This window comes from Hyaena hyaena, unplaced genomic scaffold, assembly GCF_003009895.1.
Source record: "Hyaena hyaena isolate Hyena2069 unplaced genomic scaffold, ASM300989v1 scaffold_84, whole genome shotgun sequence".
Lineage (NCBI taxonomy): Eukaryota > Metazoa > Chordata > Mammalia > Carnivora > Hyaenidae > Hyaena > Hyaena hyaena.
The window spans coordinates 2,041,931-2,067,819 of NW_024080716.1; the positions used below are offsets into that span (position 1 = coordinate 2,041,931).

Below are 25,889 nucleotides of genomic sequence, written 5' to 3' on the forward strand. Positions count from 1 at the left end.
TGAAAGAAGCACAACCACTCTTAAGTTTGGGTGTATTTTTTCATTCCAGCTTTTCTCCATGCATCTTGGGCAAAGATTGTCATAATATTAATAAATAACATTTAAATTGTACCAAGTATTCTGATAAGTGATTTCCTTCCATTTACCATTAGATTGGTATAACACATATGGTTTTGATGATCTCTAAATGGCACTTCCTTTAGTTTTTTTTCTTGTTATCACGTAGGTGTTTTAAAGTTACTTGATCATTCGCCTATTATTAGATGATTATTTTCCAAACTGTCAGTGGTTACATAAATTTAAGGGATTATAGATTTTAAAAAAATTGTTTAATGTTTGTTTATTTTTGAGAGACTGCATTTGGGTTAGGGGCAGACAGAGAGGGAGACAGAGGATCCAAAGCAGGCTCTACAGTGTCAGCACAAAGCCTGATGTGGGGCTCAAACCCACAAACCATGGGATCATAACTTGAGCTGAAGTCAGATGCTCAACTGACTGAGCCGCCCAGCCACCCCCAAGGATTTATATTATTCTTTTAAAATCGAAGCATTCAGTAAGGGCTATATACCAGTAGTTCAGAGTAAGACCGCCTGATTGGAAAGAGAAATGAAAATACATTAAGGCATTCTCCATTTATTTTTTGACAAAGAAAATAAGTAATATTCTACAGCACTTTGTGGGTAAACATGCTCTTCTTCATTTAATCCTGACTTCCGAGCAATTATCTGAGGTAGTTAACATTACCTGTGCAGTTTGCAGGTGATAATCAAGGCGTGGAAGAGTCACAGGACTGCATAGTAGCGGGGGGGGGGGGTATTCTGATGCATTCTGCTGCCCCCACTTTTGCTAAAAGAATTGTTTCTTGGGCTTGGCGAGGTACATGGAAGCATGCAGGACATCTCTGCCTAATTTTGAAAGATTTCCCAGAAGAAAGAGCTATCCTAGCAGTTTAAATGAAAAGAAAGGCATCCCAAGAGAGAAAGGGATGTTGAGGTACACACGACCTGGAAGTATCTCCCATGCCTAGAGCACCTCTGGAGCACACCGACCCCCAAAGCAGCGCTGTGAGTGATCACTTTCATACCTGCTCTCACATTTGATCCTCAGACAGGCCCCGGGGAGGAGTCCAGGAGGAACTATTGGCTTTATTTTATGGATGAAGAAACCCAGAGATTAAATGATCTGCCTAAGGGCAACCACTTCTTAAGGGTCATGGGAGGTCTTGACTTCACAGGACCCCTCTCCCTGCCTCCTTGTCTTCTCATCACATGGCTCGTGCTGCTTTTTGTGAATTTTCATCTCCCGATACAGCGATGGCCGCAGTTTCAATTGCGTACCTGATATTTGCGCCTGTGTCTGGTTTCTTTGTTGATTGTCTGTTGTTCCAGGGAGGAGGGCAGAGATTTCATCCGGCAGGTTCAGGGACCTTTTCTTCTCCAGATCATACTTTGCCTGTGCTGTGCATTTGACAGTATTTAGTCTTTTCCCAGAATCAGCTAAAAAGTCAAGTACCTATTGGGGTGCTTGGGTGCCACTGATGGGCTAAGGCCAATCACACTTTATCCTGTCACCGTCTCATTCTAAGGAGTGCTGAACTACTTTTGTAATGAAAGATACTGCTACTTATAATTTAAAAATAAGGAGAAAGACTCCCCCCCCAAAACCTGGCAATCAGGGATTTCTAACCTTCTTAGTCATGAATAATAAATGTTTGATGCAAAATAACATTCTGAAATGTATCTCCCCCTCAACCCCACCCATTTTTGTGTACATTCACCTATTCTGGACACTTGGTCCTCAGAGGTTGGTCTTGGAATGAGCGGATCAGCATCACCGAGGGATTCGTTAGCAGGACTAATCCTCAGGGCCACTCCAGACATACTGAACCTGAATCCCCAGTTGCTTCTGATGTACATTAAAATTTGAGAGGCACTAGTCCAGACTACTCTCATGCTTATGGGCCGAGGACTTCACTGCCTCCTCACTGCCTAAATACTCTTCTGCTGCACCGTTAAAACTCCGCATATCATGGGATGAATTTTCCTCTCCAGCCTCATTTACTCTTAGACCCCTTTACAAATTATCAGTCAAATCGAACTGCCCACTGGTTTCCAAAAGTTCCTGACACTGTGCTTTGACACCGTGATTGTCCTCACTCACTCTGCTTATTGGGTATGTCTTTCTCTCCTTTCTGTTTGTTCAGACCTTTCCTGTCCTTCAGGATGTTAGGTCTCTAAAGCCTTTCCATTGTAATTCCACCAGAATAATCTTCTCTTTCTTTTTTCTGTCATGTTCTACTACATAGCACAGTTCGCTGCGTACCTTGTGAGGAAAGCACCCCTTGAGACAGGGTCTGACTCTGGTTCACGTTTGTCTGGCGCATCTCTGCCCTTCCTCCCAGTGGTGTCCGGCATGTGGGCATGTGGTAGGTGCTCAGAACCCATAACAGACTTGACTGGAGTTGAATTCTGATTGGGTCCTCTTCTGTTTGAAGGCCTTCACTGACACTAGCAGGGTCCACCCATTGAGTCCTGCCTCCATTTCCCTAGGCCCCCAGGCACTTCAAAGCCCAAGGAGACTTCTTGCATCCTTTGGTGAAAGCACTCAAGATGGAAACTGCCTCAAATCCATTAAGATGTTAATGACCTGTGGCAGGGCTCTGGCAGCAACAGATTCACCTCTGTTGCCAGAAACCATTTATACTGGGTGGGTGTTTTCGACAACCACTTAATTAAACACATTGCTTTTCTCTATAAATTCCCCATGGCAGCAGACGCATCCAGATAGCTAATGGTCCCTGAGTGATCTGCATTATAGGACAGTGAGGGCATTTAGTTACTGCAGTCACAAATGTACTTGGAAATGTTTGTTTTCCCAAGGCTGCTACTAATTAGGGAGGAGTCAGAAAGAGCCAAGAGGTGAAAGAAGTCTGATGCAGCTAAATGCCCAATTCCATCACTTACTAGCCACGTGACCTTGATTATACGAATCTCTCGTATCCTCCGGGCCTCAGTTTTATCATTTATAAAATAGGGATGTAAAATGGGATATTAATCTAAGGGTTAAGTTACCTAAAAATATGTGGAATGCTCACAGTTCTTTGCCACATGGTCTGTGCCACAGGAGAGTTGGCTTTTATTGTCACTGTTGTTGTCATCATTGTTGTTTTTATGTATTTATATTCACTCATTCATACATTCATTTGTGTATTCACCAAAGTCCTCTCAAAAGCCAGACTTCTCCCTGAGTGATGAAAATACAGAAGCAGAAAGACAAGATTTTCATGTTCAGGGACTTCTTAGTCTTGAGGGAAGGAGGATATATGTAAATGAAATGAAAGCACGGTATGATATATGCTGATGTACAGCCCCACAAATGCTCTTTTGGGAGCATAGAACTTGTTGTATTTGTACTGTTGACTTAGATCAAGGGGATTTCCAGGATTAAAGAAGGAAGAGAAATTTCCAAAAATATATGATGGGGAATTACGTCCCAGAAAGAGGGAAGATTAGGTGTAGAATAACAGACCTAGGCTCAGGGAACCACAAACTGTCAGCGTGTCTGGATTATGGTGATCAAGAGCAAGAGAGCTATAAGTAAGCTAGAAAAGTAGAAAGGAACCAGAAAGTCAGGAACTTTGAATGCCAGGCTAAGGAGTATGCATCTTATTTTTTCCTGCAGTCACAAGTTGGAGATCCATAGGTCATTCAAATGCTTTTATTATTTTGATTTTTTTAAAGCATTTATTTATTTATTTATTTATTTATTTATTTATTTATTTATTTGGAGTGCACACAGGAGAGGGGCAGAGAAAGAGGGAGAGAGAATCCCAAGTGACATGTGGGATTGGTCCCACAAACTGTGAGATCGTGACTTGAGTCGAATCAAGAGTCAGACACAAGTGTCCCTCAGACACTTAACTGACTGGTGCCCCAAAATGCTTTTAAATAGGGTATATATTGCCAACATCTTGTCATTCTGTTTCACCTTACACTGACCTCTCTTTATTCCCTTTACTATGATGTGTGGTAGGGACCCCCAGTCATGACAGCCACTATGTGCATCTCTTCCAACTATATGTTCAGTGACCTTACCTTGGTATCTTGAAATCACTTGTGGTAGGATAATTTTTTTAAGTTTATTTATTTATTTTGAGAGAGAGAGCGCAAGCATGGGAGGGGCAGAGAGAGAGAGAATCCCAAGAAGGCTCGGCACTACCAGGGCAGAGCCCTGTGTGGGGCTCAAACCCAGAACCATGAGATCATGACCTGAACTGAAATCAAGAGTTGGTTGCTTAATGGACTGAGCCACCCAGGTGCCCCTGTGGTAGCATAATTTATACAAAAGGCATGAAATGAAGGCATTATCATTATTTTAGAAAGAGTTTGCCATTTACAGCATACTACTGCTGTTATGTTTCCTTCTTGACCACGATAGGCATTTCTTTCTTGCATTACTGAAAGCTCTGAAATAAAGAGTTAAAAAACTACTTTTCAGAAAGGTAATAGGTTCTGGAAATAATTTACCCATAATTTAAACTTAATCTTGATTATTTAGGGGCCTGCCATGTGTGTTTTAGTAAAGAAAACAAATAAGACCTCAATCTTAATATTGAGGCTATCAATGCATTTGGGCCACTACCTCTGTTATACAAACCACTATTGTAGACTCTTATGAATAAACATGCTGTCTGAATAATCAACAGTAAATTGTGTTTACTCTATGAGGTATCTAGGTTGTCCCAAAATACCCTGTTTTAGGTAACTTAGGGTAGGTCTAAGAAAAGTAAACCATGTGAGGAAGAGGGAGTCTCTGCCTGCACTGGTCTCTTTAGTAGAAAGAACTACAAAGTTTAAAATTAAAATGCTATGCTCTGTGAATTAATAGAAATGTAGATATCCAAGCAAAGAAAATTACAACGGACAGAAAGAGAATTGCAGAATGATAAAAGGGTCGATCCGCCAAGAAGAGCGAACAATCCTAAATGTGTATGGACTAAACAAGAGAGCTGCAAGATATGTGAAATAAAAACTAGAAATAGACTGGGAAGGAGACATAGACAAATCCATGATTATGGTTAGAGCCTTCAACACCATTCTCTTAATAATGGATATGACAAAGAGGCAGGAAGTCAGCAAGGATTTAGATGAACTCAACATACTGACAGAACCCAATCAGCATTTATAGAACATTTCACCCAGTAAAAGCAGAACACATGTTCTTTTCAATCACCCACAGAACATCTACCAAGATCCAACGTATCCTGAGCCACAAAACAAACTTACTAAGTTTAAAAGAATTGAAACAATTCGGAGTATGTTCTGTCACCAGACAAGGAATTAATAACTGGAAGATCACAGGAAAATCTCTGAACATTTAGAAACAGCACAACATATTTCTAAATAATCCAGGAGTCAAAGAGGAACCTTCAATGGAAATCAAAAGTACATTGAGCTAAATCCAAATAAAAATATGGCGTATCAAAATGTGTGAGATTCAGCTAACGCAGTCCTGAGAGAGAAATTTATAGTACCAAAGGAAGAATGCTAACATCATACGAGGAAAAGTCTCAGACCAATGATCCAAAATCCTGTTTCAAGAACAACAACAAGAAAATAGATTTAATGGGAACAGAAAGAAGGAAATAATAAGGATAGGAGTAGAAGCCAATAAGTATAAAAATTTGAGAAAATTAATGAAGCAAAAGTTCTCTGAAAAGTTCAATAAAATTTCGGAGTTGTTTGGGTGGTTCAGTTGGTTTGAGCATCCGACTTTTGAATTTGGTTCAGGTCATGATCTAACAGTTTGTGGGATCAAGTCCCACACTGGGCTCTGTGCTGACAGCACGGAGCCTGCTTGGGATTTTCTCCCCCCCCCCCCCCCACCTCCTCTGCTCACACGGGTGCTTGCTCTCTCTCTCACTTTCTCAAAATAAATAAATAAATGTTAGCATTTTTTTAAGTTCAGTAAAATTGAGAAACTTTCAGCAACGCTGACAAAGAAAAAGGAGAGAAGATGCAGATTACCAGTATCAGAAATGAAATGGAATATCCCTATGGAGCCTTCAAACTACAGAATAATAAGTGATTACAGCTAAAAATTCTACACATAAATTTGCCAACTGAGATGAAATGGCCCAATTCCTCAAAACATTCAAATGACCACAACTCACTCAACATGAAATAGGTAATTTGAATAGCCCTATAACAATTAGGAAATTGAATTTGTAATTAAAGCCTCCCAAAAAAGAAATCTCTAGGCCCAGATGGTTTCACTGGAGAATTCTATGAAATGTTTAGAGATGAATGAACGCTAATTTACATAATCCTCTTCAGAAAATAGAAAAGGAAAAAATAATTCCCAGAGCATTCTGTGAGGCCAGTATTAATCTGATACTAAATCCAGACAAAGACATTAAAAAATGAAACTACAAACCAACCTCTCTCATGAATATAAATGCTTATCAAAATGTTAGCAAATAGAATTCAGCAATATAGAAAAATTCTTTGATAAGAAAAAAATTCATATCAAAATGTTAGCAAATAGAATTCAGCAATATAGAAAAGTAATTATATACCATAACCAAGAGGGTTTATTCTAGGGATGTAAGGCTGGTTCAATATTGGAAAATTAATCAGTGTAATCCACCATTTTAACTGCCTACAGAAGAAAAATTACATGATCAGATCAATTGATGCTGAGGGAACATTTGATGAAACTTAACACACCAATCAATTTATGATAAAAGCTCTTAGAAAAATAAAAGAGGGGAACTTTTTCAATTTGATAAAAAACATCTACATAAAACCTGTAATTAACATTATGCTAGTGGAAAAATATTAGTGTTTTCTTCTTAAGATTGGGAAGAAGGCAAATGAGTAGACTCTCACTACAGGTATTCAACATAGTACTGGGAGATCTAGCCTGTACAATAAGGTAAGAAAAGGAAATAAAAGATACACAGATCAGAAAGGAAGATATAAAAACTCTCCCTAACTGTAGATGGCATGACAGTCTTCGTAGAAAACCCCAAGAAATCTACAAAAAAATTCCCAGAATTAATAAATTGCTTTAATAAAGTTTCAGGGTGCAAGATCAACATATGAAAATCAGTTATATTTCTCTAAGCTAGCATTAAAGAATTGAGAACAAATTAAAAATGGCATAACATTTATAATCAAGAAAAGAAATCCTTTCTATATAGGACTTGCATGCTGAAAGCTACCAAATTCTGATGAAAGTAATCAAAGAAGATCTAAATAAATGGAGAGACATACTTTATTCATAGATTGGAAGACACAATATAGTAAAGATATCAATTTTCCAGTATTTGACATATAGGTTTAATATAATTCCTTTCAAAATCTCAGCAAGATACTTTGCAAGTATAGATAATATTGTTCTAAAATTTGTATGGAAAGAGAAAGAATTAGAATAGCTGAAACAGCTCTGAAAGAGAAGACTGAGGTACATCTCACTGGCAGTTCCTATTTTCTACTGCATAACTTTAGCCCCTGGCCATAGCTGACTGGCTCAAGAGGAACTAATCCATTAACTGGCCTGTGTCCCCAAAGACAGCTCAAAGGTATGCTATGGACTAAAAGAATTTGTAATCTTGAGGATTTGAAGTGGGAGAAACAGCTAGAGAGGCCCGTTGGCTGTGAACGTAGACCTGGAAGTTCACGTACACTCGGGATGAAGGAAACGAGTTCATGGGAAAGATGCAATTAAAGAGGGGCAAACACTGGCAGTATCAGAGGGAGCATGGAGGTCAAGAGAAAACAGATGCAATGTGGGGAGAGACATAAAAATCATGACAGAGGCGGCCCCTGAGGGAGTAGCTTTCCTTCCCTGTGGCTTTCCAGCTTTCATAAAGCCCAACTGTTCAATGGTTCCTGCTCTTGGATTTCTGTGGGATTCCTCAGGATATTTATCTATCTCTTCTGTTTGGGTTTGCCTGCTCTGGGCTGTGTCTCCTGTGCCCAAAGAGCTGAACTAATATAGAAGAGTAAACACCTCTTCCATTAAAAAAGAAATACATGCATGCATGCATGCATGCATGCAATGGAGGTGGCAAGAAGTGAGCATTTGTTGCATCTTGTCCCACAGTGTTTTCCTCTCTGCTGCCTTCTCAAAATTAGGCCTTGTTACCCCGCCAGCTTCTTTGGCTTCTGATCAAGCGAATACCCCAAGGTTGGTTGAGTCAGGCGAGGAGAGAGCGCCTCAGGCTGGGCCCCCTGTTAGCCCCTGGTGCGCTGTGGGTGACTGGAGCTATTCAATAGCTATTCAGTCGTTTTGTGGAAAAGAGAGAAGGATGGATGTGCCACGAGTCTTTTCTTTTGTGTAGCTTTTCAAACATCCTCTTGCTGGTAGTGCTGTGACAGAGAGCAAAGCTGGCTGGCTGGGGAGGAAAAGTAAGTGTGAGCAGCAGCTAGATAGGAAGTGATGGCCTGGGCTGGGGGCCCAAGAGCTGGGTTCTGGCCTTGCCTCTGTCACTTAGTACTCAGTGCATGTCTCTTTATGGGGCTTGGTTTCTCCATCTGTGAAGTGGAGGATAGCAACCACTTAAGGTGAAAAATACCCATAAATTGCAAAGGAATTGTGGCTGTTCCAGCATACGATATGGCTTCTGCTCATGTCTCCCCCCACTCGCCGCCTCTGTCCCTTTGCTTTGGTCATGCCTGCTTCCTTGCTGTTTTATGAGACCTGATGGATCCCACCTCGGGGCCTTTGTACTAGCTCTTGACTTTATCTAGATACTATTGCCACGGGTATTCCCATCTCCCTCTCATCTAGATCTCTGTATTTATGTGTCCATATCCTTCGTCGCTGTGCCTTCCTCTACAGAATGCACAAATGGAAGGAGGAGGGATTTGTTTGCCTCACCCTCATACCAGTAGAGCCTGGAGCATAATAATGGCCCAGAAAGTATTAGGCAGGTCATCAGGGGGTATTCTTTCTAAACTGGATACCTGGTATTGTTTCTCTAAAAAGACACCTTCCTTATGCCACGTAGAAGAAAATTGATTGCAAATCAGTGACTTTGAGCACAATCCTTGGTGCCTGCCCTCATGACTCCTTACTTGGGTTCGTATCTGAATTTGCTGTTGGTTCCTCTGTCCGGGATAATCTAAATGCGTATAACATGACTCCCACAGCTGATGCGCTCAGGGTAACTTCACTATAATTTCCAATATAATGAAGTATACCCGGCTGTGTCAGACAAGCACACGGGCAAACAGACAAAAACTTGTATTATAGGTATGGAATTAATGATTATGTTATTCTTTTGGGATATTGCAATGGAATGATTTTGTATATTTGGAAACGATAATAGTTTTGAGGAGTTGTCTTCAAGTGGATTTACTTCTAACCACTTATTCATGAGTTTAGTTGTTAATTCAGTCAACATTGTGAAAATGTTTGAAGGGAATTCAAAAGAATTCTTATTCATTGCTGTTTTCTCCTCCGCCCCCCGCTCCTCCCTCTCCTTTTTCTTGATCATCACCACCACCATCATCACCTTCGCACTAATAGCTAATAACAATTGAGTGCTTTATTTTGTTTTTATTTTTATTATTTGAGACAGAGAGCATGTACATGGGAGAAGGGCAGAGAGAGAGAGAGAGAGAGAGAGAGAGAGAATCCCAAGCAGGCGTCTTGTCATCAGCGCAAAGCCCAACACGGGGCTCGATCCCACGAACCATGAAATCATGACCTGAGCCGAAATCAAGGGTCGGATGCTCAAACGACTGAGCCACCGAGGCACAATTGAGTACTTTATGTGTGCTTTGTATTTTACTGAGCGCTCTATAGTACTGTTTTTAAAATTCACAACAATGCTATGAGGTAGACATGTATTATTATTATTTTCATTTTAGAGGTGTAGAAAATGAATTTTAGAAAAGATAAGTGACCTTCATAAGATAGCACAGCTAGTAATGGGTAGAATGACATCTCTAACTCCCAGCCTGTGTGATAGGAAGCCCACTGTTGTTCAGGAATCCAGCACTTAAAATTTAAGATGAAATCAAGACCCCGTTGTGGTTAAAATGAGTCGTAAGGTCACAGGAGTAGTGACAAAACTCCTGGTCAAGTGCAGTTTGTCTTCAGGAAAGGGATATAAACAATGAAATTAACATTCCCAGAGCAATTTCTCGGTGCCAGGACCAGGATGGGACTATGACATAATACCATCATGCCAAGTTATCTTGGCTGGGAGACTAAGAAGCAGAAGTTCATCCCTGGAGTTTAAGGAACTTATGATAAAGTGAGGGAGAGGGTGATTAATTATTTGGACTGGGCAAGCGTGCCTTAGAAACACTCTGAGGCATTCCACTCTGAAATTTTGGGTAAATCCACAAACTTTCCAGCACCACCTTCAGGCTCATTAGGAGTTTAGGCTCAAATGGTTCCATCTCAGTGCCTGAGAATTCCTAGGTCTGATTCAAATTCCTAGATCAGCTCCTGAAAACAATTTGGTCTTTTAAAACCTTGCTTCTGCATCTGGATAGCTTTTCAAAGGACTGATGCCTGGAATTCCATCTCAACAATGTGAGTCAGAATTCTTCTTGGGTGCTATCCTCCCTTTTTATGGTAATTCTGTTTTCATGATTTCCATTTACATACTGTGCAAACACATGTCTTCCAGCAAGTCTTTCTGTACATGTCTCTATGCGTGTTTGCACATGCTGTTCCCTCTATCTATAATTAATTAAATCTGCCTTCTGGATCAAGCCATCTCCTGATTATCCTTCAAAAGCTTCTTGAAGCACATTTTATCCAGAGCCTTGCCTCACTTCCTAGGTGGTTTTCAATTCCTTTCAGCAGAGCTGAATGGTTCATCAAAAATATGGGCTCTAGAGGCAGGCAAGTTTGAATTCTGGTTCCAGAATTGGGCAAGTTATTTAACTTTTTTTATGTTTTAGTCCCTCATCTGTAAAATGGGGATAATGACACTACCTTCTTCACAAAATTACTGTGAGCATAAGTAAAATAATTTATATGAAACACATATACCCCAAACTCATACAAAGTAAGGATTAAATCAATGTTAGACATTAGCTGGGATTTCCATGGCACCATATACAAATTTCTAGGTTATTATTTATCACTCCACACCATCATACTTGAGTTATTTATCTTCTCCTACATTAGATTATAAGCTCTTAAGGACTGGCATAATTATTGAGGGCTTTATAGGTTGAGCACCTACATAATGTCTTTAATTCAGGACAATTGACCCTTGAACAACAAAGGGGGTAAGGGTACAGAGTCCCTACCCCTGTAGTCAAAAATCCATGTGTAGCTCTTGACTCCCCAAACTTTACTGAGAGCCTACTGTTGACTAGAAACCTTACCCATAACACAGTCAACTAGCATCTATTTTATATATGTATTAAATACTTTATTCTTACAATAAAATAAGCCAGAGAAAAGAAAATATTAAGAAAATTGAAACACATTTATAGTATTGTACTACATTTACCAAAAAATCTGCATATGAGTGGACCCACACAGTTCAAATCTATGTTGTTCAAAGGTCAACTGTATAGGCACTCAGCAATATTAATTGATTATAAATAAAAAGCTTTCATTGCCTTGTTAATGAATGTGGTTTGGTAAAGAGGAGAGCCCAAGGGTTTAAGGTGAAGCATACCTGGGATGAATCCTGACTATGCTGTTTGAAACAAGTTAGCTTCTTGTATCAGTTAGCTCCAGCGGGGGGGGGCTGCTGTAACAAAATACCCATAGACTGGGTGGCTTAAACAACAGTTCTCTCACAGTTCTGGAAGCTGGGAAGTATAAGATCAAGATGCCTACAGGTTTGCTTCTCAGTGAGGGCTCTCTTCCTGGCTTGCTGTCTCATTGCCTCCTCACATCCTGGAGGGAGGAAGTTCTCCTGTCACTTCCTTATCTCATCATGGGCACTCCATCCCCATGACCTCATCTAAACCTAATCCCCTCCCAAAGGCCCCACCTCTAAGTACCATCATTTTGAGGTTTAGGGTTTCCATATATGAATTTTGAGGGGAAACAAAGACATTTACACTTCCCCAAGCCTCAGTTTCCTCACCTATATTACATCAGAATTGTTTGATGAAGATTAAAAGGGGTAATATGTGTGTAATATCTAGCCCGGTACCTGATCCAGAGAAGACCCCAATAAATGAAGGCTTTTTCTTTTAACCTGTGAAAAATACATGGCAGAATTATTCTTATAAGTGAGAATAATGGCATATTATGTGGCATAATAATAATGTCATATTATCTTATATGGCACATAGATCAAAGACGTTTTAGAATTGGCATGTATATACATATGTATATGTATATATATGCACACACATATACATACATATGTGTGTGTATATATATGTATACACACATACACATACATATGTGTGTGTATATATATGTATACACACATACACATATGTAATTTCCTAACTAAAACTTCTTGTTTATTATTTTATTATATTTTTTAGAACTCAAAACCTCTTTTGTTTCCTGGTGGGTGGGGGGAAGGACCATTGTTTTTTCTTTGATGAAGTGGAATAATATGAAGCTCCAAGAGAGGACTTCCCTTAACTCAGGAAAAATAGTCTTTATAGATACATAAATAGATGTTTCCAGGTCCATCCTGTCTATGTTTTATGGGGACACTTGGTCTGTCCTACACTGGCATACATTAAAAAGTATTGAAAAAAACCAAATACTCCCAAAAACTTTTTTTGCATGTTCATTCCAAATAGTCATTCAGGCTTTGCAACTTGTGATTTTCAGCACTGAGATCTTACATCAAACAGCAGGAAATGAAGTGTTGGTAGAAGAATGTTCTTCAAGAGCATCAAATAGATGCCGAAGGTTCCTTTTCCTCTACCCTGTGGGCAGTGGGCTGGGAATCTGCAGACCTGAGTCTGTGGACTTATATTAAAATGGTAAAATGTCATCACACCTTCGGGTGCCATATTAGCCCTTCTCTACATGATTTCACCTTACATCTTAAAAAATTGTGTATTCCTTAAGAGCAGAATACTCTTCTCAGTATTTCCAGCAGCTAGCACAGACCTTGGTACATCCCTGGCCCCATGGGGTAATGGGGAGAAAAACAGAACCACAGGAAGTCAAGTCAGGGGATCTGAGAACAGAGAAGGTTTGTGGACATCAGGTTTTTGTTGGAATACTATGTTTACTCGGAGGGTCCCCTATTTGAAACAAACTGGAGAGGCCCCAGGAAAGAATAACCAAATGATTGAAAGAATTTAGTGTGGATCATTTAGCTGAAGGTTTTTTTTTTTTTTTTTTAAGACTTCACTTAACTCTAGGGGAGGGAAATTGCTTTGCTTCAATGCCATGCATTTTTCATCTGTTTGTGTTCGAAGAGCAAACCCGAATTGGATTCTCTTCAGGGCCTGGAACCCAGTGGGTGCTCAGGGAATATGTTTGGAATGAATGATTCAGTGTATTCCTCCTGGGCTGCTGATTTCTGGCTACCTAAGAAACTGCCTTCTTCTTTCAAGGGCCAGGCTATGCTAAGTGTCTGGAAGGGCACACGAAGGAACGCTGATTTGTAAAACTAAGTCACTCTATTCAGTATTAGGGAAGATGTTTCTACTGAATGGAGTGTGTGCATGTGTGCGTGTGTGCATGTGTGCGTGTGTGTGTAAGAGTAGTGGAATAATGTTAGAAAAAAATCTTTTTGGAGGAAAATCCTTTTGAATTCAAAAATTGATTGGACACAGCTTCGAGAGAGCAACTGAAAGTGTCATCAGGGGTAGGGAGGGGGGCCACTGGGAAAGGCCTCTGGGATGGTTTGAATAACTGGGTCGGGGCCCTGGAAACTTCTTCTGCTGGGCCTCCTGTCATTGTTAGTTCGCTGTTGCCCTCTGCTGGCAAAACTTGTCATCCCAGGAAACCACAAATCTCGTGGAGTTCTGAGACTCCCTTTTATAGTGGGGAGCCGAGGCCCTTCTTCAGCAAGCAGGGACATGACGCTAGTGCCGAGGAGCATAGGTGGCAAGAGAAGATGTGGAAAATCCTCGTCCAGGAGAGACTGGCTCTCAACAAAGATGATACATCTTATGGTTTTCGGTTTTCATGCTCCGCTCGTTTGTCACGTTCTCTCTCGGCTCTGTGTTGGGCTGAGTGAGGGGACACAGGACTGAAACACCTCTCTACATTAGCGGGTCCCTCATCAAATGTGGGGAACGATAGCACATTCCGGAGATAGAAATCACTGTAATATAGAGAAGATTGTGACTTGAACCACAACGGATGCAGTGATAGAAAGCTTTTATGTATTTAATGGAAAGAAAGATGACATCTACTTGGCGGGCTCTGGGGCGGAGATTGGTAAGGGTTAGTCTCTATGAACTAGTATTTAATCTAGGAGTTTGAAGCATGGATGAGATGTATTATTTTTAAAACTATCTCTTTATCATAAGAGCAGAATATGTTCACTGCAAAAAGAAATTAAGCTCTGACTAATAAAAGCAAGAGAAGAAATGAAAGTCATTTGAAATCCCAGCACTCCGAAATAATCAGTGTTACCATTTTGATCTGTGTATTTATTGTGGTTACAAAGTTGGAAGTCGGCTGAAGGTAGCATTTTGTATGGCTCTTTGGGACTTTTATGGCATGAACGTTTTCCCAATGTTACTGATTAGTTTTTAAAACTGTGCTAGTTTATGGGGGAGTATTTCAATGTGTAAACGTGAGGATAGGATTCCCAAACAGCATGAGCCAAGGCATATGGCTTGCACAGTGCAGCGATTGTTCATTCTTTACTAATCGATGTCAGAAATATATTTTGGATGCACACAACCTTGGAGACACAATGCAAAGCCTGATTCTCTCTTTGTGGGGTTTATAGGGATAGGAGACAGAAATTAATTAGGCCCCCATAGAAATAACTGTGTAAGTGCATCTGGGATAAGTACTACGAAGAGGAAATGTGTGGTATTATGAAAGTGTACCTTAGAAAGACTAGAAGTAGTCACAGAATTCTGGGCAGGTTTGCCTGAATAAGGAAGGGGTAATTGAACTCAGCACTAGAGCAGTTAGGGTAAAGAACATCAGAAGGGAGCAGCATGTGCAAAGGCCCTGTAGTAGCATTGGGCATGGGGCATACAAGAAACTGAAAGATAAGAAGAATGAGTGGAGAGACTTGATGTGTGATGAGGTTGAAGAGGTCGGGGGGGCGGGGGCTGACTGTGGACAGCCTTTTAGATCAGATGAAGAACTTCTATCATTTCTTGTCAGAGAGCTCTCGGGGATGGTTGAAACGTTTGAAGCCAAAGTGGAGAGGTCAAGACCAGATTTGTTTTTTCAAAAGGTGCGCCTCACTGCAGTACGGTGGAGACGTTAGGAGGGAACCAGAGCACATGTGGGTAAACTGGGTCTCAGTGACTAGCAGGCCAAACCTAGTGAGAGAGCGTGTGGAGTTGTCTAAGCAGGAGATGAGGGGAGACTGGGTAAGAGTGGTGAAGGTTGAGATGGAGAGAAGTACGTGGTTTTCAGAGATTTGGGGGAGAGTCAAATGTTTAGGGCCTGGCATATGAGGGGAGGGAGAGGGAGAATCCAGAATGACTCCCTAAGTCTCTGGCTTAACTGGGTACAGGCAGGGTTCTTCTCCCGGATAAGGAACAGTGGAAGACGATGAGGTTTGAAAGGGGCAGTGATGTGTGTTTTCTCAGGGGAAAGATTTCCCAGAGAGAACAGCCCCAGAGGCGGTATATGTCATCTCATCAGCTCCTTCCAGAAGTTGGTTTTACCTCATTCTCATACCGTACTGAAGGGTCCTCTATTTGGAGGTGGACGACTGGGGAGAAGGCCAGGGCCATGGCCGGGTTTTATGTCTCTACCTTGTCTTTACAATGAGGGTAAATAGCTTCTGGTCCAAAGGGTTGCTGTGAGGTTCACAGGACCATCAGTATCCAAGGACTTTGTAAATCTCCACAGCATGTTATTGTTACTTCTACCCTTATAATTGCTGTGGATATTGTTGCCAACCCACCTTCAATTATGTCAATGTTGGGAATATGAAATTCGATGTTTTTTTCCATGAGTTATTTGGTAAAAAAAAAAAAAAGGTGTCATTGAAGTCTAAATAAATACATATACCACCCAGGAGCTAGAGATGTGGCCCCAAACTATTTATAAACCCGCGTGTTTACTTGAATTCAGACTTTCCCGACATGTAAATTATGCAGAATCTGTGTCACAGCAGAGCACTCTGTGTTCCTAAAAAGAATTCTCTTTTTTCCCCAATCCTTTACCTTTTAAAATAAATCTCATTATGGAGTGCTGACATTTTCAGCAAAACCATTCAACCAAAAGCTGTGGTTTTTTTAGACTAAAACCAAGTCTGGTTTATTAGGCAGCAGCTTTTAACTTACTGCTAAGTAGATGCAAGCTATTTAGAGAAATTTATGTAGATATCTGATAAGACATTTCAGAGTCCCTGTCTCTTTCTGACTGAGATTGAGAGTATGAAACAGATTATCTAGATTTTTTTCCTTCTCTCAGTGGAACAGGGGTTGAGTATGGGAATGTTGTTGGAGTGGTTGGAATCCATAGAATCAGGATGTTTTCTAATGTTTATTTATTTGAGAGGGAGGGAGAGAGAGAAAGAGAGAGAGAGAGAACAAAGAACAAGTGGAGACAGGCAGAGAGACGGGAACAGAGGCTACAAAAGCACTCTGTGCTGACAGCGGGGAGCCCAGCGTGGGGCTTGAACTCACAAACTGAGATCATGACCTGAGCTGAAGGTGGAAGCCTAACTGACTGAGCCACCCAGATGCCCCTGTAGAACCCGGATTTAAACTACATCTCTCAGACTCTACACCACTGACTGTACTATCAGATTCTAGTTGACTGACTTCAATGTGACTTTCTTCAAAGAGTTGTCAGAGATAATAGAGCTAATAGATATACTACATAACAGCCACCATATAATGATCATGGATCTTACCCTTCTTGTTTTTCCTTCGTCAGCTCCACTCTTTTCTTTTCTTTCATCCTTTTTTTCCTCTTTCAAACGTCCACCTTTTGCTTTCACTGACTTAACTCCTGACTCATCCTGCCCATCTGTGTTTAGATTATGCTCTGCTGAGGAATGGCATAGATTGGGTTGCCCAAAATTCCTCAGTCCCTTAGGTCCCTGCCAGAAATAATAATAGCTGATTTATAGAACACTGATTGAGAATCATTTCCCTTAATTCTCTACACAAACTCAGGAGATGAGTGCCACTATTGTCTCCATTTCACAGATAAGGAACAAGAGCCAAAAACAGGTAAAGTGTCTTCTCTTACAGAGTTAGTAAGTGATGGAGCTGGAAGTTTTCGTACTTGCCCTCATCCGGCCCAGCACCTTCCAAAGTTTTGATTGGCACTCATTTATTCACTAGATATATTTATGGCATGTAGACTACTTTGACAGGACCTGGATAGAATAAGTAGCCCAATAGCCATGGCCCCTGCCTTCGTGGGACACCCACACACCCACACCCACACACACCCACACCCACACCCACCCACACACACACACACACACACACACACAGGATACTGAGGAGCTCTTCTTGACTGGCACTGTCCAACCCGCTGTATTTTCATGTCTATTCTGATCAGTCAATGTCCACATGGTACTTCTAAACATTTTATGTATCATTCCTTCTTACAAAAAGCGTTGGGTCCACAAAACAAGAAGGGCCAGGATGCTTTGAGAGAGCATGATAAAGGGCTACATTGATATAGTAGCTTAAGAAATCCTCTTTGAATGAGGCATTTGTACCATGATTTGGACAGTGAGTGTTCTTAGCCTGCCACGAGATAATGCTGGGCAATGGCCTGGCCCTATAGGGACTTGTAGTTGCAGTTCGGCAAGTTGGATTTACTCCTAAGATCAAAAAGATGCTATTTAATAAACAGGGGAGTAATGTTATTCTGTTTGTATTAAAAAAAAAAAATAGCACTGTGTTTGCTGTGTGAGAATGGATGGGAGTGGGCTGCCTAATCTAACTTTACATTAGATTGATTCTGTGTAGTGAGAGTTCAGGTATGAATCAGTCACAGATCATCCTTTTCAGTCTCTTAGGGAAAACAAAACCTGTGCTGAAAGAATTCTAATAAAATTCATGAGTGCTGTATCTTAAAGGCTATAGTAGATAGACAGCAAATGTGCTGTGGGTGAGAGCATTTATAGACCATGCTCACTTTCTTCTCACCAGACACCACTGTTCAGATTTCTTCTTGTTTTCTCTGTTGGAGATTCTATTGGAGTTAGAATTTTCCATGCATGCCCTAAAAGGCTCTCAAGTCCAAAGCAAACCAATTCGGTGAACACTTATCTAGTGTCTATTTTGTCCTTGGCCCGTAAGAAAACCACTTCACTTGTTTGACTGTATTTCTACCACAAGACTATGATAGGATGTGTGGAGGTCGTGAGGGCTTTGAGGTCAGTGCACCTTTGTGCAAGTCTCCATTTTCTTTTCTCCACTTAGCAATGCAACTTGTGGAGATTGGCATAACCTAGTGTGTAGTGGGTAATGTTTGTGGTATGAATTGAGTTAGAAAACTAGATGTTTTTGGCATCCTTGGGGGAAGATAAAGGTTTTCTGATGAACAGGGAAGATGGGAAGGAACATGAATCAGGTGACTGCCACTCCTGTACCTTCCTGGGTAATCATCTCTCAACTCTGTAGCTGTGGAACATATTTCTTTGCAATCTTCCATCTTCCCTCCTCCCTTGGTCATGGGACTGGACTGAAAGACAGACAGAGAAAGAGAAAATAGAGAGAGGGAGGGAGGGGGATAGAGAGAGAGAGAGAGAGAATGAGAGAGAATGTGTGTGTGTGTGTGTGTGAGAGAGAGAGAGAGAGAGAGAGAGAGAATATTAGGCATTCCTCAGACCCTGTTCTGAGGTGACCAAGCCTCCCTGTCTTCTGTGTTAGTTGAGATGTTTCAATGAGTACTCTCATCTTGAACTTGAAAAGACCATGCCATTAACTTTTACTCTCTGTGATGATTTCCACAGGATAGATCACTGGAACAATGAGAAGGAGAGGATTTTGCTGGTCACAGACAAGACTCTATTGATCTGCAAATACGACTTTATCATGCTTAGCTGTGTGCAGTTGCAGCGGATTCCCCTGAGCGCTGTCTATCGTATCTGCCTGGGCAAGTTTGTCTTCCCTGGGATGTCACTGAACAAGTGAGTGTGGGGTCTTAGACTTGGAAAATGGTGCAGCAGGGGTGTGACATCACCCACAAAGTTCAATTGAGTAGTGTAAGCCGGGTGCACCCAGGGGAGAAACGTGAAGCTGTACAGTTGAATTCATCAAATAATCATTGAGTTCCTATTCTATGTCAGACAGCAGGGATGCAACTTTAAGTGAATTGGTACTTTAATATGGGCACATGAGAAATCACTGGTTGACTATAAGGTGGACAGAGCCATGGGATCATGGAAGAAAGATGGTCAATCCAGTTTGTGTGGCAGGGAACCAGAGAAACTCTACTGGAGAAGGACTTGAGGCTATATTTGATGTCGGGTAGGAGTTAGCCAAAGGAGGACAGAAATGTAACATTCCAGACTGAGGAACAGCACAGCCAAAGAAGTGGAGGTGGGAAACAGTATAATGCCTTTGGAAATCGAAATTATCCCATAAAGCTGAGTGGACAGAATTTATGATGGTCCATAGCTCTTCTTGAGAGAGGTCTCTCTGAGGTCTTCCCTGGAACCTTAGTGGAGAGGACCTCAGCTATCTCAGAGATGTTGACATTTACCCAGAGACTCGGTGACGTCGACAGAGCAGGGTTGCTGAACTAAGTCCTTGTTATGGTGTTGGAAGGAATTGTTTTTCCTAAACATTTTAGAGTTTATTTATTTATTTGAGAGAGGGGGTGGGAGAGCGTGCATGCCCTAGCAAGGGAGGGGCAGAGAGAAAACTAGAGAGACAGTCCCAAGCAGGCTCTGTGCTGATGGTGGGCTCCATCCTATGGAATCCTATGGAATCAGAACCTGAGCCAGAACCAAGAGTCAGATGCTTAACTGACTGAGCCACCCAGGTACCCCCTTTTTAAACATTTTTAGATCTAAGGGAGGGCATGAATCTCCCTTCAAGCCTTTGAATGCGAGCTTTTCCCACTTAATGATGAGTACCTTGAGGGCAAATACCTTTTTGTTTGTTTGTTTGGCACCTGGCATTGAGCCTGGCACTCGATGAGAGCAGACAGACTTTTCTAAAATGCTGAAAAAAGCACAGTTTGATCAAGTGATTGGTTTCCGTACACAAACCACACCATATCGAAGATCTGTGTTTTAATTTATTCTTCTCATGGATGTATGATGTGACAAATTGACTTAGCTCACTAACTTTTTGAACTGGTGGATTTTTCAATAATATAAGCAATTGTAAACATATTTATAATATTACAAAATGCTTGTTTTCAGGAAATATCTCTCCTGAAACCGCAGACTCTCAGTTCTCAAGTGTTATCTCCCTAGGTGATAGTCAATAGTTACACGTTGTTATTTTTTCCTTTTTTTTTTTTTTAAAGAAATAGAAATAGCAAATACACAAGAGTACAAATGCCTTTGTATGTAGTTTTATGTGTTTATACACATTTGTAAGGATATATCTGTACACACACATTTATCATAAATTGTTTTGCCCAATGGGAACACATGTCATAAACTCTTCTGCCTCAAGTTATTTTACCCAATGAGATTTTATTATACACTGGGAGATTTTATTACATAATTATCTATAGATCAACCTCAATTCTTTAAATAGTGCAGAATATTTTATTTAAAAATGAACCTATTTATGCAGCTCCTTATTAATGGATATTTATTTTTACCTTTGCTACTTTAAGCAATTCTGCTAAAACTATTTTATGTATAGGACTTGGTACGGATGTGCAGATGTATCTGTACATTTCTGTAAGTGAAATTATTGGTTCGAAAGTCATGTGAATTTTAACTGATAGATATTGCCAAATTGCCTTCTAAACAGGTGACACTAACCTACACTCCCACAAAGAAAATAGAAGAGTATCTTTTTCCACACATCTTCGCCCATATTGCACATTATGAACTTTTTTGCTTTGTCAGTGAGATAAAGAAAACATCTCATTGTCATTTTAATTTCCATCACTAGAATTTGAAGGAAATTAAGGGTGTTTTTCTTATGTTAGCCATTTTATTTATTTTTCTGTAAACTGCGTGTTTATGACCATGACTCATTTTTTCTCTATCGGGATATTGCTTTTTTCTTATTAATCTGTAAGAGCTCTTTATATATAAGAGAATTTGGCTCCTTTTCTGCCTTTTATTTTGCAGATATTTTTCTTGGTTTGTCATATCTCTCACTTTATAATGCTATTTTTTTTTTAACTTTCATTGAATTTTAGGTTGTCACACTTATTTGTCTTTCAAATGAACTTCCCAAGTTTATTTGTTTTTGAGAAAGGCTTTCTCCACACTGAAATTGTAAAATAGATTTCTGAGTTTTCTTCTAAAGTTTTCATAATTTTGTTTTATAAAGTCATTAAATTTACATTTCATCTAGAATTTACCTCAAGTGAGGAAAAAGATACACAATTAGCTTTGTTTTTTACCCAAATAACAGGCTAGGTTTCTCAGCATCATTTATTTAGTACCCCATCTTTTCCTCTTTACCATATATCCTTTACCAGGTGTATTTGTGTTTATTTCTGGATTCGCCATCTCATTTATTTGTTCATTAAAGTACAAAGTGGGGTTTGATGATCATTTATTATGTTTTAATATTTGATGGTTACTATCTGTTATTAATCTTTTTAAGAATTCTATATGCATATTTATTTTTCCGTCAGTTCAATTAAAAAAGTCCTATTTTATTAGGATTTTCAAATATTAAATCAACCTTGCATTTCTAAGATAAATACATTAGTCACGATGTTGTATTCTTTTTGCGTAGTGTTGGATTCAGTGTACTAATATTTTGTTAAGGAGTTTTGTGTCTATGTCCGTGAGAGGTATTGGTCTATTATTTTCATTCTTTTGCAATGTCTTTGGCAGGTTTTGGTATTTGGGTTATACTAACCTCATAAAATAAGTTGGAAAGTGTTCCCTCCTCTTTTATTTCCTAAAAGATTTTGTACATGAGTAGTGGTATTGCTTCCTTGAGCATCTGACAAAATTGACAGAAGGAATCTTCTAGACCCGAGATTTCTCTGTGAGATCATTTTTGATAGCAAAGCTAATTTGTTTTATAAATATTGAGTTACTTATAATTCTTTGATTTTGTGTTAATTTTGGTTAATTGTATTTTTTAAGGGATTTGTTACATTTATTTACAGTGTTGTATTTGAAGGCATTAAGTTGTTAATAATATTCCATTATTATCCCCTTAATATCTACAAGATATTTAGTGATATCCTCTTTCTTTCCTGATTTTGATGATCTGTGTTTTCTCTTTTTTTTTTTTTTTCTATTAATGAACCTGTTGATTTTGTTGGTTTTTTTCAAGAACATACTTTTAAGTTTGCTAATTTTCACTTTTGTCTGATTTTTATTTGGTTGATTACTGCTTTTTGATTTATTTATTTTTTCCATTCTCCTACTTACTTTTGCTCTCCTTTTTCTTTTTCTTTTTCTAACTTCTTAATTTGAAACCCAGGGGCCTTGATTTTAGGTCTTTCTTCTTTTTTGATATCAATATTTGAAGGTATAAATTTTCTTCTAAGAACTGCCTTTATTGCATCTCATAAAGTTTGATATGTTGAGCTTTTATTATCATTCAGCTTGAAGTATTCTCTAATTTTTCTTGCAATTTCTTCTTTGAACCATGGATACTTTAGAAGTTTTCTTAGCTAATTTCCAAATGTTTTATTGAGTTTTTTTTTTGAGATTTTAATATTCTTTCATTTTAATTAAGAGAGAACATATGGTCTTGATTTTTTTTTTTTTAATGTTTTATTTATTTCTAGGAGAGAGAGAGAGAGAAACAGCGTGAGCAGGGGAGGGTCAGAGAGAGAGGGAGTCACAGACTGAAACAGGCTCCAGGCTCTGAGCTGGCAGTCAGCACAGAGCCCGACGCGGGGCCCGAACCCACAAACCGCGAGATCATGACCTAAGCGAAAGTCGGACGCTTAACCGACTAAGCCACCCAGGCGCCCCCATATGGTCTTGATTTTAATCCGTGTACATAAATCGAGACTTGTTTAATTGACTGAACTGTAGTATATTTTTGTGAGTGTATCATATTCATTGGAGGAAAATTTTGTGTGTGGTTGTCTATAAATATCAATTAGTTCATTGTGTTTGACAGTATTGTTTAGGTTATCTATATTTTTACTGATTTTTGTCCACTTTTTATTAGTTTTTGAGAAAGGAATGTTAAAACCTACTATCATTGTGAAATTTTCTTGACTCTTTAATTTTATTATTCTTTGCTGCATGTATTTTGAAGATCTATTATGTACATTATATTTGTGGTTAATATGCCTTCCTGAGAAATTGAGCTTTCTTTCATTATGAATTGGTTTTTCCTTTTCATCTTTAGCAATATTCTGTCTTGAAATCCATTTTTATGTTTAATGTTATATCCACTTATTTTTTTCACATAGTAAATCTTTTGTTAATCCATTTACTGTCCATGGCTTTGTATTCAAAGCACATTTCTTATAGAAATGATCTAATTGAGTTATACTTTCGTCCATTCTGATAATCTCTGCCTTTAATTGGAGTGTTTAATCCCTTTACATTTTATATAATTTTGATTTGATTGAGTTGAGTCTACCTACTATTTGTTTTCTATTTTCCCTTTTTAGATTTATTTCTTAGTCTTCTTTTTCAACTATTCTTCTTTTCAATTATTTCAATTATTTAAATATTTTTCATAATTCAGGGGTGCCTGGGTGGCTCAGCTGGTTGAGCATCTGACTTCAGCTCAGGTCATGATCTCATGGTTTGTGGGTTCAGGCACTGCATCAGGCTCTGTGCCAGACACCTTAGAACTTGGAGCCTGCTTCAGAATCTGTATCTCCCCCTCTCTCTGCCACCCTGCTATGTCTCCATCTCTCTCTCAAAAATAAACATTAAAAAATTTAAATATTTTTCATAATTCAATTTTAACATTTCTGTTGGCTTTTTTAGTTATAAAATTTTATATAATTTTATGGTTGCATTAGAGCAGAGTTTCTCTCAACATGAAGACTGCTTACATTTTGGGCAGGACAATTCTTTGGTGTGGGAAGCTGTTCTGTGCATTGTAGGATGTTTAGCAGCAGCTTTGGCTTATACCCAGTAGATGCCCGTAACACCCTATGTCTGTTGTGACAATCAAAAGATGTCCCCAGACATCGCCAAATGTACCCTAAGGGCAAAATCACTCCCTATTGAGAACCACTGCTGAAGGAATTATAATATAAATACTTTTCACAGTCTACTTAAATTTAATATTGTAATACTATGCTTCAAACATAGAAACTTTGTAAATGTATTATTCTACGGCTTTAAATGTTGGATATAGTATGATATAGTCAGTGTGGCCACAAGAGGAAATGAGAAGGAAGCTTGGAAGAAAGTTTATTATACTGACAGGTCCAAGAAAGGGGCCCCAGGGGAAGTCACCAGTCTTGCTCAGGTGGCTGAAAGGGCAGGAGCTCTAAGTGAACTTAGACCATGGCCTTTACTAGGGTTCCCACAGGAAATGCAAGGCATGACAGAGCAATCAATTTGGGATCAACTAGTTTAAATACTTTTGTAATTTTGGTAGACTTTAAGCTGTAGGGGTGATCCACTGTTGCTTAGTACCTGAACCTGGATTGATCAAGGCAGAAGAATATTTTCTCATGGGGTGTATGGGCCAAATAGAAGATATATGGTTCAGGATTGTTTTATATGCATACCAGAGGTGTGCTCTGGGCTGAGTCCTTTGTTACCTCTCACAATTGGCTAGCCCCAAGAAGGGCAGTCTCTCCCCAGACAGAGAAGCTTCTTTAGTATGTTAAAAGATCATAATATGTATTAAATAAATAAATATGTATTTAGATACACATACATACTATACATGTAGCACTATTTACACCCCCTCCTCACTGACCTTTATGTTGGCAGTTGTCATGCATATTACTTCTATATGCATTTTAAAACCCATAGATCATGTTATAAATTTTAAGAAATTATACATATTGCAAAGAAATTAAGATATATAATTGTATTTCATCTTTAAATAGATGTTTTCATTCTTTTTAATTTCTTTAATGTTTAGTTTTGAGAGAGAGCGAGCGAGCGAGCACATTGGGGAGGGCCAGAGAGAGAAGGAGACACAGAATCTGAAGCAGGCTCCAGGCTCTGAACTGTCAGCACAGAGCCCAATGTGGGGCTTGAACCCACAAACCATGAGATCATGTCCTTAGCCAAAGTCTGATACTCAACCAACTGAGCTACCCAGGTGCCCCCATGTTTTCATTTCTGATGCACTTCTTACGTTCCAGGAGATTCAGATTTCCCTTTGATGCCATTTTACATGAAAAATTATGAAAAATTACTTTTTAGTATTCCTTGTACTGTAATATAGTGGTGATGTGTTTCTAAAAAGATCTTTATTTAGCCTTCATTCTTTTTTGTTTTTATTTTTATTTTTATTTTTGAGAGAGAGAGTTTGAGTCGGGGAGAGGGACAGAGGTGCTGAGGGAAAAAGAGAGAGAAAGAATCTTAAGCAGACTCCATGCTCAATGTAGAGCCCAACACGGGGATTATGACCTGAACCAAAATTAAGAGTCAGACGCTCAACCTGCTGAGCCACCCAGGTGCCCCTTCATTTCTGAAGAGTTTTCTCTGGTTAGAGAATTCTGTCTTGACATTTTTTTTTCTTTCAGTGCTCACAAGATGT

At 39.4% G+C, this 25,889-nt stretch overlaps 1 protein-coding gene across 1 annotated transcript in view; it reads left to right on the forward strand.

Annotated features, from left to right (window-relative positions):
* The window catches only part of TPRG1 (tumor protein p63 regulated 1), a 114,063-nt gene that overhangs the window by 16,928 nt on the left and 71,246 nt on the right, over window positions 1–25,889 (forward strand). Inside the window, exon 3 of the mRNA XM_039234233.1 lies at window positions 19,040–19,216. Within this exon, the coding sequence (XP_039090164.1) occupies window positions 19,040–19,216 (177 nt within the window). The remainder of the gene's footprint in view (window positions 1–19,039; window positions 19,217–25,889) is intronic.